General features: G+C 47.2%; 1 protein-coding gene across 7 annotated transcripts in view; it reads left to right on the plus strand.

Moving 5' to 3' along the window:
• The window catches only part of PAK6 (p21 (RAC1) activated kinase 6), a 43330-nt gene that overhangs the window by 10469 nt on the left and 19832 nt on the right, over positions 1-13029 (plus strand). For 2 of the 7 annotated variants that reach the window (XM_040066349.2, XM_040066350.2), the window contains exons 2-3: positions 6382-6704; positions 7019-7217. In XM_040066349.2, coding sequence (XP_039922283.1) covers positions 7130-7217 — 88 coding nt within the window. In that variant the 5' untranslated portion in view covers positions 6382-6704; positions 7019-7129. Of the gene's footprint in view, positions 1-6381; positions 6705-7018; positions 7218-7816; positions 7882-12316; positions 12398-12603; positions 12922-13029 lie in introns of those variants that run through there. The other 5 variants (XM_040066355.2, XM_040066359.2, XM_058421179.1 and 2 more) reach the window with 5 other exon arrangements.

Raw genomic sequence — 13029 nt, forward strand, 5'->3', positions numbered from 1 at the left:
AGGACACCTTTGGGCACAGCTGTTACCCAGGCTTTCAGTTTTCATTAAAATTCTGAAGAACTAAATAAGAAAATTATAATTTTAAGTGTTAACATGCCTTTTCTTTTTTTTTCCTCCCAAGGGTCACATGAGGAAATGAACTATTTAATGAACTATCTTTTAAAATTAACTATATTTTGTATTGGAATGTATTTTTTAAAATCCATTTATTTACAGAATTTATTTGTCAACTCAGAAAGCACATGAACAAGAAAAGTTTGGGGTTTTTTTTAATTAGTAGTTTGAGGAATGGTGATTAAGTAGAAGATTAACTGAAGTTTTAAAGTTATTTTTACAATGCTAGCCTCAGAATGTCTAAACGTGCAGATTAGGAAACAATACATCTTATTTACAGCCTGAATGGTTATGTCTTATGTTGCTCTTCTTTAAGGATGATGGTGATGATGGAGATTTTCTTTAATCTTTAGATCTATCCACACACGTGTATATCAGTGGACTGGTTTCTGGTGTCATGTTGAGGAGGATTCTGGTTGAGTTGTTCCACCATGGTTTCCCTCTCTCAGCAGCCAGCAGGATCCAAACTCCTTCCAAAGGACGGGCATTTGCTCTGCCAAGTGCCAGCAGGTCCATGTGCTCAGGTAGGCTGTGGCTGCGCTCAGTTTGGCCTCCCTTAATTTTAGGGTAGGGCTGTGGTAGAAAAATGTTCCTAGAGTAGCAGAGACAGCCGGCGTGTTCCAGTCCTCTCTAATGTGCATTGCCTGACTGTGTGCATACTTTAGTTCCTTATGGTGGAATCTGACAGCATTAGTAGTTGCACAGAAGCTTTGGGTAGTTTGGAAACTTGTTTTTAATGGAAACAAATGGTAGTTGGAATTTTACTGTTTGCTCACTAGTCTGTGTTGTGCTGAAACTGGTACCTCAAAACAACCAGCACCTCCTTCTGTCTTGGGCAGTAGTCAGCCTATTAAAAATTCCAGCCTAACTGAAGGCTGAGGATAAAGAAAGAAAGAGATTTCTATAACTACTATCAGGAAAGACCAAAACTCACTCTTAGGGGAGGTAGGAATTAACTTGTTCCTCTGTCTTAGCAGTTAGAATGCAAGACAAGGATGTCTCAGCTACCATTTTTCTGTGCTATATCAATAAATCTGAGTGGGGATTATAATAATTTAATCCTCTGCAACCCCTCCTGTGGACTCTAAGGAATCCACTGCTTGTGGAGATAAGGGAAAGCGAGGGTACAGCATTGTGACATGCTGCTCTCAGTGGCAGAACAAGAAGGTCCAGTTCCTGCATTGCAGGTTGCGGCTGCTGTGTTGTGGCATGACTTTGTGCGGCTGAAGTGTAAGCCAGGCTCCTGAAATAACCACGGCTGGAAAACAAATTAAATAATAGTAAAAAAACCCAGAAAAACCCAAACCCAAACCAGGTTTAACCCTTCAACTTCCCCCTATTTCCAGGGAGAGGAACCCAAATGCTTGATCAAGCCTCAGCAGCTAGAAGGGGTTGAAATAAATTTTGGATACTGGTTCCCATTGCAATTGTCAGCCCTTCCCCTCTTTTCTTCTACAGAGAGGAATAGCTGCTCTGCCTCTTATCAGCCTTCCCCCCCTCAAAATGTCACCCGCTCACCACCATAGGTCAAAGCCCTCTCCTGTAGTTGCCGTAGGGAAGCTGCTGCTGGGAGGTGACGCCAATTCCCTGGCACGGGATTAGCAGAGCATCTCCCTGATTTTCCTGGGCTGAGTGCTTTCAGGGTAAGGCTGAGTTGGCTGCGAGGACAGTTGTTCCCTGCCTCCACAAGGCTGCAAGTGGGATGGGAAACCTGCGCTGCACAGAGGCAGGCACGTGCCTGGATTTTGACAAGCATAGGCTCCAACCCTCAAATTATTCTAAGCTCTTGAGAGCTGGGTTTGAATGTACCCAGAGGTAGAGTGACTAATGACAGCAAATGGTGTTAGACTTTTGCAGCCGTTATTTTAGACACTAGGAATTCGCTGGATCCTGGCTAATTCTTAAGCGATAGCTGACTGACCTAGTTATTCAGAACAGAGGCTGTGGTCTGTATTCCTCTGGTGCCAGAGAGGGATTTCAATCTGCATTTCTATAGCATCCTTAAGGATCGAAGCATGCTTGGAAAAACAACAGATTAAGCCGCCTCTGTTCTGGGGGAGTTGAGCATTGTCACAGTCATTTTACCAGCGTGCAGAATGCCTCTCCCAAGGTGACCCGGGAATCTGTAGGCAATGTTGGCTTTTTCTGCTGCCATGTCGCCATTGCAGGACTGATCATCGTGACTCTTGTGGGAAGCAGAAGATGCACCTTTGGTAGAGGGTGGCACAGGCTCGTGTGGAGGACCATGACGTTACTTCTGTTATAGCCAGATAAGTCTGTGGATTTTTGCAGGTAAAAAATCTGGAAGAAGTGTGAGGTGGATGTGTTCCAAGCTGTATTGATATTATCTGCAGGGAATGTCTACCAAGCCACAGGAATTTAACCAGAAGCAAAATAGCATGTGCTGTGTTCAGGTGATGTTCTTGAGCTTTAACTTCAATTTCTCATCAGAGTGGGAGTTGAAATTTTCAGAGAGTCTGATGTTTTCTTAATCTCTCTAAGCTTAACCTGCTTTCTTCACTGAAACAGTTGTCACGCACTGGGGCAGTGGTGGAGTCACCATCCTGGGAGATGTTCAAGGCAGGACTGGATGTGGCACTCAGTGCTCTGGTCTGCTTGACAAGGTGGTGATGGGTCAAAGGTTGGACTTGATGATCTCGGAGCTCTATTCCAACCTAAGTGGTTCTGTGCTTCTTGCCTCTGGCATTCTCAGTTTGGTAGAATTTTGCAGGTCCATGTGCTGCTTCCTTGCTGGCCATGCTTTGCTCCACCACAGGAGTTGTTTGGCCCAGGAGAACCTGGCTGTAACCCAATGCAAGCCTGAAGCAGGACAATTCCATTCTTCCATGTGCCCCAGTCTGCATTGTTTGGCATAGGGTAAAGAGGGACTCTGAGCTCCCCACTGCCCTGCCAGATAGGAGTGTGGGGATGTGTCCAGATCTTCCACAGCACCCAAAACTCTGGCAGAGGCAATGGACTTGCTCGATGAACTTCCAGTTCTTCAGCTCTCAAGCGTTTGTGTTTTGTTTTGAATCAGAAAAAAATCCCCTGGTTTAGATTGTAAGCCTTGGATAAAAACCCTGGGGGAGCTCATGCAGCTGGAGTGCAAGCAGGGCTTTGTCCTGCTGGCTCTCAGGACACTGCCTGGATAATGGCAGCAATGCATAGTAAGCAGGAGGATAACCCAAAGACTGGAGCTGTCTATCCAGGTAATGCTCTCCTGGAATGTCCTGCCCACCTCAGAAGGGGATACCCATGAGGAAGGGTGGCTAAAGTGTAAGCACTTATTTAAAGTGAAACTGCCTCTGGATGGCTCCCTCCTTATCTCCAGCCCTGGCTTCACGTCATGTGTTGATTATGAGACTCCCATACTTGATTCCTATCTCATGCTTCCTCCCACCGGTTGGTGCTGATGTGCAAATTTGCAAGACACCCTTTCTCCTAATGACCCCTTTGTCCCAATCCTTAAGTGTATTCTTTCATTTCCCTGGCCAGCTTCTCTAGATTTACAGAACCATGACAGAGATGGAAGGGATTCTGTCCGGAAGAGCATTTCTGCTTCCTATCTGAACCCTGAGCACAGAGAAGACTTGATGGAAAGTCTGGTCCTAAGCTACAGCCTGGCTCCATAGGGGGAATTGCTGTAGTTCTTACTGGGATTTCCTGAATGGATCCGTTTTCCTGTGCCTTGGTGTTGTGCTTTTCCTGGAAGCTCTGTTGAATACAGATCCATTTTCCTTAGCAGTTTGCCCAGTTCCCACAAGCCTCAGACGGGTGGGCAGGTATGTTTCTCCTGGCTGAGATAGAAGACAGGCATTGTATATGGTACAGTTGGCTTGGGTGCATCTGACCTTTTATTTTTTTAAGTTAAAAATCCCCAGCACTGCCTATTGGAATAGGAAAACATCAAATAGTGGGGTTTTCATCACAAAATCCTCTTCCAGTGACGATTAAATGGAACCTATTGCAGCAGCAGTGCGGGATGTGAGATCCTGGAGCTCTCCTAGCACAGTGATGTGGCTGGGCAGGGTGAGGAACGAGGTGAGATCAGCACTTTGGATCTGAAATTTGCTTTGCTTTGTGTCTGGGGAGGGGACATGGAATATGGAATGGCCCTTGCTGGGAAGATAAATCAGGCAGGCTGCAATGCAGACGTTTAGTCAACGTACCCTGCAGCACTTGTTGCTGCCAGCAATGGCTGTCCCAGGGACCGACAGGACCTGAGAGAGCAGCTGTAGGAGGAGCGAGGCGTGGATTGCATGTTTATATACATGTGCCAGTATAATTATTTATATTGTCTTGTGCAATTCTCTAGGTAAGAAGGGAGCTGTAGGCAGGCAAAGAGCAGTAAAACGTGTAATGAAGGGAGGGATAGTTGCTGAAGGGGAAAATTAGAGATGTGTCGCTTTTACTGGGAAATTTTTCTTCAAAGTGTGCAGGACTGCTGGGACCAAAGTTGTGAATACAAAGACTGGAAAGTGTCCTAATTTTTCATTAAGATTGTAGGCAGCAGAGGTTCGCACTGACTCAGAACTGCCTTGGTTTCATCTAAGCTTGTGCCTTGACAAGTAAAATCAGGTTCTGCCATTTATAACAAACTCAAGTCTTGTTCTAGAAGACTGTGCTAGCATGTAACCCAGGAAATACAATACTCATGCAAATGTGGAGCCAGCTCCAAGGCTGGGTGACTCCTTGTAGACTGTAGAAGCAGTTTGTGTGTGACGCTCCCTACGCCATGGTTGTGCAATGACTCCTCTGCCTGGCACAGCAGCAAAGCCCAGGTGCACAGATGACAGGGACGGTTTGCCATCCACACCTACCACATTCACCCTCTGCTTCCTCATCTCTGATCCTCCACCACGCTACTCTGCCCTGTGAGTTCCAGGGCTTTGGGAAAGAATGCTGTCCCCCTTTTTTATTTAGTATGATTTTTTACTATTAAAAGGAACATTCCTCCTTTTGATTGCGTCTGTGTATGGTGCCTGCTCCATAGGAGAGAGAAGCTAATCCCCAGACAGAAAGGAACCTGGCTAGCTCTAGTTCCTATACCCTGAGGAGGGAACAGGCAGGAAGCCTGGGTCACTGTGGCAGGCAGGGACCTGCAGTGTAATGCAGAAGCGGTGACTGCATGTTCAGGAAGAAGCCTTCCACAACTTAGCTAGCAGGTTGGGAAATGAGGATTAGGAGCCTCAGAGCATCAGGTCCAAAAGGTTCTCTCTATGAACCTTGGTTCTGGTTCCTTCTCTGTGATAGTACTGTAGAGCTCATGAATTCCAATTACAACTGAGACTCTGGTGGTTGCACAAAGATACTGCAGCCCTTTTAGCTGGAATGAACCGGTAGGGAGGAAAATGGGAATGGGGGGAACGTGGCTAAAAGGTCACTGGACTGGCCTGTGTCTGCTGAACAATCCACTCCCAATAATAATAATGACCACCTAATGATAATTTGTAACATGTCACTCATTTATTTAAGGGTTCACTCATTATATTAAGGGATTCAACAAAATCAGTGTTGAAAAAAATTCCTAAAGAGTCGTGAGGGTGGGTTTTTATGGTTTGTATCTCTATTCTTTGGACCTAAAAATATCTGAGGGTTAAGCCAGCATTGTCAGTGGTTTGGAGAGGCCAAGAATCCTCTTTGTTTGCAATGGAGCGATGGCCGCTGATGGGTTTGCTGCCATGAACTCCGACGGCTCCAAGCTGTAATCCCCAAAGTGTCCTCTGATGGTGGCCCAGCCGGCACTGCTGGAGCTGGTGTCCTGCTGCTTGTGGAAAGTCTGTTTCCAGGAGTCAGTAAACCCTGAGGCACAGGCAGCACAACTGGATTAGAGGGTGATCCCAGACTCCAGATCTGGCAGCACTGACTCACGGGGAGGACAGGGGAAAAGTAAAAGCACCAGGTCATGTGCTGCTCATCTGCAATGCAAATAAATGGGGTGAATTCTTCTACAGCGAGCCATAAAGCAAGCAATCAAAGCTTTCCTTCCTGGAATGACAAGGGATTGGTGGCAGGTCCTGAAATCTGCAGCCAGGCTACACAGGCGGAGATGTCGGGTTTGTTAGAAGCTTCAGCAGCTCCCGGCCCTGAGGCTGTGAAGCCGAGAGAGAAGAGCTGACGAGTGGAGCTTTAATAAGTCACAGCGAAGTGGGGTGTGAAAAGGGCGGAGGGGAATGGGAGACGATCTCCCCAAGGTTCTTGCCTGAGTCCTGGCACATTGGGGTGCCCAGGTGTAACCCTGAGCTCTTTCTCTTTCATTCCCTCTAGGGTCCAAGAGAGGAGACGGTGAGAAGACGAGATGGTCCCAAGAGGCTCTGCTGTTGGCATCTGTCGTTTTCCGTGCAACAGGAATCTGAGGCTTCTCCACGCTGAGCGCTCCTGTGTCCCATCTGCTACCACACCCTGAAATCAAACTCGGCAGCTTAGGTGAACCAGACACTGTACAAACATGTCAGACTTGCCTCCACCCCTTTTTCTTCTCCCGCTTTCTCCTGCCGTCTTTCTCTCTCAAGTTTATCGACGTGTCAGCGGATTCTGGTGGCAGAACCTTCTCACTTCACCTCTGGTCACGGAGCAATGAGGAGCCAGGGGTAAGTGCCCTCCTGCAGATTTGGGGAGCAACATTGTTTAGCTTGCTTGCTTGCTTTAAAGCCAGAACAACCGTCCTAATGGCCGCTGTTTCATGGGATTTGTTCCCTGTGTTTACGGAGGACTGGGTTTGTCAGTTTAAACTAAGTCTCCGCTTCCCAGTGGCTGTGCTGCTTCGGCTTAACCCCTTCCCTTCAGAGCTGAGCCGTGCTACTGCCAAGGATTAGCGTAATGATCACACATGTGTTGGCAGTGCCAGCCTGGGGTGAAGTGAGAGTGGAGTAGTTCGGGGAGTCATACAAATTTTTCTCTCAAGGGATGCTTCTGGAAAGGAAGAAAAACTGGGAGCTGGATCCCTTTGGGAAGGAGTTTGCTTCATCTTTACTCCTATAGCCCAGCAACACTGTCCTCCAATCGGCTTTGCTGCATGACAGCGGGAGAGTTTACCTCCAGACCCTTCTTTCTCCTCTCCCTTGGAACTGTCCACCACCGGTGTTGTTGCAGCAGGACTGCCAGTAAGACCTTGTGGTTTTTACTTTCCAGGATCTATGAGGTGGGACAATGTGTGGGGCTGAGGTCTGGCAGTTCAGCCAACTGACACTCAAGAGGATGGGGAATGTGGAGGGAAAATGCCTCCTTGAATCTCGCAGGGTGATGCTCTTAAAACCTTGAGGTGAACAAGGGGTTAAAAATTACTCTGGGTGATGCTTGAGAGAGCAGACAGCATGTCAGGAACATGCATACTCATCGCCTTTACAGGAGACAGAGCAATATCTGCTCTTAAGTATCTTGTATCTGCAAGGACCCTCACCATACCTTACAGAGAGGTCTAGTTAAATCCTTGGGTGTGCATTCCCAACCTTCTGGCAGCTGTGCTGGCCAGGATCCTTTCAGAACACCTCCTAAAGCTATGCTGGAGTACTCGTGTGGGGCTGGGTGTGTGTGTTTTGGCTGGCTGAAAGCTGCCTAATCTCGTCCTGTTTAAGTTACAATATACAGTTTTATTGGGCATTTGTACTTAATTATTTTTGTCAGGTAATCAATGCATACAGGCAGGTATTTGCAGTGAAAGAAAACAATCCTGTCTGTTAATATTTGCTTTCTTCTTTGCCAGGACATTAATGCTTTAATGTATTTGGGGACAGAGCACTGAAAAAACAGAAGAGCAATTTGTGTCTGGTGAGTGTGAGCTCTCAGGTGTGGTTGGGGGATGTACAGACAGTAAGAGACCTTTGCCCATTCTCTGTCTGCTTCTCTGAGTTCTCTGTTTGGGTACAACCTGAGTCAGCCCCTAACACAGCTGCTGGGGAAGGGAAACTGCTGCCTCGTGCTCTCTCCAGTCCTGTCCCATGGAAAAGTCTCACTCCTGATGGCGTGGTGAAGCTTTTTATTGCTTTTAACATTCAGTGCTGCCTTGGTATGTACATCCTGCATGCTGTGTGAATGATGATTTATGAATCTAGAAGCAAAGCTGATCAAATAGTGGAAAGAGCTATCAGCAAATAGCTTGCTGGATTAGTAACTGTGCTCCCAGATGGAAAGCCTGCTCCGTGCACAGGGGTTGTTCCTGTCTAGATGGGTGTATGCGTGTACCTGGGAAGGCCACCCTGGATCCTGCTGCCAAGACTTGCAAAGTGAGAAACAACCCCTGCTTGATCACAGAATGGTTTTCATTCCCAAGGAGAGTTCTTTAAAGTTTGTCTGTCCTGCCTCCAATCAGGAAAAAAGAGCTCTTTTTAGCCGACTTCTGTAATATGCTTAGGGAAATTCACAAGCAGAGAAAAGAGCTAAATATTTGTGTAAATTGCTTTAAACAAAATTGCTTAAAGCAGCTTGGACTGGCTTAGCCTAACTGCAAGTAAAAACACACAGCCAGGCTCTGAGCTCTGTATTGCACATAAGGGTTTTTTGGGTACCCACAGGGGTACCCTGCTGAAGTTCCATCCCATTCAGAGCAGCACATGAGCTCTGTACCTGGACAGGACACAAGTGAGCAGGAGTAGCTGAAGGCTCACCAGGAGTTGTGCTGCTCAGCACTGCGGGCTGCAGAGAGCACAGCAAACTGACACCTCATCAGGGTGGGTTCTGGACTCGGGAGCAGCTTCCTTCTCTGTGGCACCAACGGTGCTTCTGCACCACTCTCACTGACTTTGAGTTATAATGGCATAGACTTAGTGCAATGGAGCACAAAATCAGCACTTGGCTGCTACAGGTCTTGTTTTTAAGGAATTCCTCATTATGGTTTCTAAAGCTGCAGGATTACCACGTGGCTCGAGGACTAATGCACTGCCACTCAGTCTCAGCAATGATACTGTTGTTCTGAGGCTGACCTTCCATTTGTCTGACAAAAGAGAACAGTGCAAATGGAGGCTGGGTGCCCATAGACTAAAAGTTGAAATCTGTTTCCCTCAAAAATATCTCAGGAAATTACACTTTCCCTAGGGCTCAGCCATTTAACTTGTAGTGTTAGTAATTAGATTATTTTGTAATTAATTGATGAACGGAACGTAGCTGTAGCCAATAGCAGTGGTTTATCTCGTGTTAGGAGTGCACCTCAGGTTTTAACATGCAGCGGGCTGTGTGAACACTCACGGTTGTGGCAAACAGAGCAGGATAACCGATATTCCCTGGGAGAAGACTTGTCTGTTGCGATTTAAATTTGCATCTCAGCGTTGGCAGCAGTGAGCAGGAAGGCACTGAGAGTCAGGCAGGTTGTGAGGTTTAAGTGAATCTGTCCCTCCACGTTTTGGGGGGCGCTGCCTGGGCTGCAGTTTTCCCATCAGTTATCCTGCGAGGATAACACAAACAAACTGCCTTGCAGGCTGCTGACAGCAATTAAAAATATTTGTATCTCTCTTTGGGAGAACATGATGAGCTTAACTAGGGACTGAGATTGCCTAGCGTTGGCTGGAAGGAGGTTTAACTCTTTCATCTCTGCACTTGGGTGATCTGGGGAACTGCTGGAGTGAGTATGGGTGATCCAGGACAGTGGTCACCAGTGCCTCTGCTGGGACAGGTCTGCTTATGAGAATTCAGCCCTACTCCAAGTGTGTGACTTCCTGTACTCAGTAAAATCCGTGCTGTGCCTGTTTGCAGCACGGAGCTGTAGCTTCTCTCTCGTAACCCCACATGCCAGAGGCAGCTGGACCTGCGAGCCGTGCAGGAGCCTCCTGGAGTTCCAGGGCTTGCACGGAGCTGCAGGATGCGGTGCCCAGTGTTGCAGCCCAGTGCCTTGGCTCCTTCCCCTGCCATGTGACCCCACATGCCAGATGTGGCCCCTTGGCTTGTCCCAATGTAACCTCTCATCTGATATGTAAGATGTTGCTATTCACGTGAATTTTCGGAGACAGGACCTTAAATGTTCTTATTCTAATCTTGATAGTACTTATATGCTTATTTTGAATGGATCTGTCACACGTGACAGTGGAGAGTGAAGCCCTGAATCTGTCAAGCCCTGTCTTGAAGCTCTGTGGTGCTTTGGATTAACAGCAAAATGCAGCAATTTGTTTTTAACCCTGATGCATCCTTCATGGCAAAATGTCAGGAAATCCATGTGGAACAGTGCAGCTGCTCTTCGGACAGGGATCAGGGAGGGGTGCAGGTGTGAGGTGAGTGTCAAAAGCGCAGCTCAGCGTGGTTTGGTACAGCCAGAACAGGACACAAGCCACATGAATCACATAAAAGGTGGGGGAAAAGGGTCAGAGTTGTTGTGGCTTTGGTGTCAGCCTGGTGACCTGCAGCACACGTCCTGCTGGCTCTGCATGCCAAGGACATGATGAGTGAGCCGCCTTCCCTGGTGCTGCAGCAGCCTTTGGTGGCTGTACCCTCTCACACACTGAGCCCAGGTGGGAAGGGCTGGTCTTGTAATGAAGGCACTGGACTGCAGCAGAGGTTTGGGTGTGATTTCTGTCTGTGCTGCTGGGTTCTGTCAAAGCTTCTGCACCTACGTGCTGGTGTCCAGATCAAACCTGTGGTCAGAGTGTGTCTTGGTCTCCGCTGGGGCCCTGCACCCATGTTTTCTCCCTGTGGAAGCCAGGGTGTGTTGGGCCTGGATCAGGCCTTGATATAAAGTTAAAAAGCAGCTAGGAGACATACCTGGGAGATGTTGTAGATCTGCTGATCTAGACAGAAGAAACAGGGCTAGTAATTTTTTTTCTGTCTCATCTGCAAATGAGGATAATGATTCCTTTTCCTCATCTTTCGTGTGTTCAGATGAGACCTCTACAGGGTGGGGCCTGACTTCAGAGGCAGACACAATGGGCTGGTGACTTCAGCTGGGATTTCTAGGGGACTGTAAATAAATGGAAAACTTTGTTATTTGTCAAGGGATAAAGCCCATTAGCATATGGGACATGCCCCTGCTGGTTTTGGAAAGTTCAAGAGGTCTTTCCTTTGCAAGTACTTTTATATATGTGCCAGAATGAATTTGGTATGGTATAGCTAAAACACATCTAAAAGTATGTAACCCAGCAGCGTCCCAAACAAGCTAAGCAAAGAGGCGTTCACTGGGTTTTAGGTTTTAGTGCTAATTTATGAGCAAGGAAATGGAGCAGGGGAGAGAGAGGCAGCACCGAAGCCTTCAGAAGCCTTCAAACCCTGCTCAGTGGAGGCAGGCAAAAATGTCAAGCCAGTTGTGCTGTTCTTCTCATTCCTCAGAAATAAACCCACCAATATAACAAATATGTCTCTCCCTAAGCTTATTTCTAATGTAATATTAATCTGTGCTCTCATGTGTGTTTGGGCAGGATTTAGAGCATCACATCAGTTTGCTGCGCTGTTGCTTTGCTCCAACACACAGCTTTGCTGTGGGGGGCTGGTGAGGGAGAAAGGAATAGAAGGGATAGTACAGCAAGGAAATATCCGCTCTTCCTTTAGGAGGATAAAAAGCTAGAATTACACACAGATGTGGAAGGTGTCAGGGCAGTGCTCTTAGATCACGTTTCAGATTTTGGACCATTTGGCTTTTCTTTTTCCCTTTCACTGACCCTTGTTGCCATTCCTTGCGGTGTGAAGTCACATTTGGTTTGTCAGCTCTTCAGGGATGTACCCTGTCATTTCCCTTTGTTTGCAAACTGCTACGATCATTTATGGCTTGTTATAAATAATAAGAGCGTTGGAAACCTCAGGAAGGCAAACATGAGTTTTTTAGATGGTATAGGATGCAGTGAAATTCCATGTGTGCATATTCACACACACATTTGTGTGAACACATGCATATGACATGCATGGATAATGGCCTAGTTAACCTGTAATCCATTTCAAATGCAGCACATGACAGCAACCTGAGCAGCAGAGTATGGAAATACATTTTTTCCTTTTAATTGGCGGCTTCTCTGGGATCTTCATCTTCCAACTGCAAACTCAATCTGCATATTGCAGTTCCTCAGGTCCTGTAGGAAGAGTTCTCCTCTCCCTCTCCTCTTGGAGCTGGCCAGAGCAGTTTGGCAGATCAGCTGTGGGAGGATTTGGAAATTATGGGAATGGCTTTCTTGAGCCCGGGGACCAAGCGTTATCTCTCGTCCGGAGCAGCAGGAATGCAGGGAGCTGCGTCCAGATCTGCGATAGCGACGCAATGAGCTGATGAGCGAGTTCAGCGCTGCAGCAAGGAGGGGGAGGGAGAGCTTATTTTTAACTGGAAACTGCACAAGTGAGACTGAAGTAGCTCCGTGCTGCCGTGCTATCATCAAGTGCATGTGTGAGTGAGGGAGGGTACGAGCACGGGTCCGTGTGGCTGGACGTGAGCAGGGTGGAGGCAGGTCGGGTGAAAAGGCAGCGCACGCCGCTGCCTTTGTCTGGGCGTTGGAACGAGCCACTCCTGATAACATTTATCTACTTTTTTTTTCTTTTTTTTTTCCCCCTTCCGGATGATGTTGCTTCTTTTTTCTGTGCCTTCCTCCTCGGGTTGTCTGTCTCCCACCCGTTCCTCTTCTCCTTACTAACTCTCATTCCCCTTCCATCCATAATCTTTCCACCCCTTCCTCTCATCTGAGGCTGACCCCTCTCTCTTCTTGCCCCTCCTTCCCAGTTGATCCCTCCCCCTGCTCTGGATCTGCTGGCTGTGGGATTTTTTTTCTCGTGCTCACTGGCAGATGTGACAGCTTTTGGAACAGTATCATCTAGGAACAGCTATATCTGGAGTTGAAAAACCTAACGTGGTTTCCCAGGCAGCAGGAATGGATCGCTGAGAGAATTTCAATCTCCGACTGCTTTTGTCTTGTGGTAGTGACTTTTATTATTTATGTTTGTGACATTTCTTACAGTACAGTTGTCAGCACTGAATGAAAGACTAAAGTCTAGTAGATTATTATAAAATCAGTGTCACAGTAT

This window comes from Hirundo rustica, chromosome 6 (genome assembly GCF_015227805.2).
Source record: "Hirundo rustica isolate bHirRus1 chromosome 6, bHirRus1.pri.v3, whole genome shotgun sequence".
Classification (NCBI taxonomy): domain Eukaryota; kingdom Metazoa; phylum Chordata; class Aves; order Passeriformes; family Hirundinidae; genus Hirundo; species Hirundo rustica.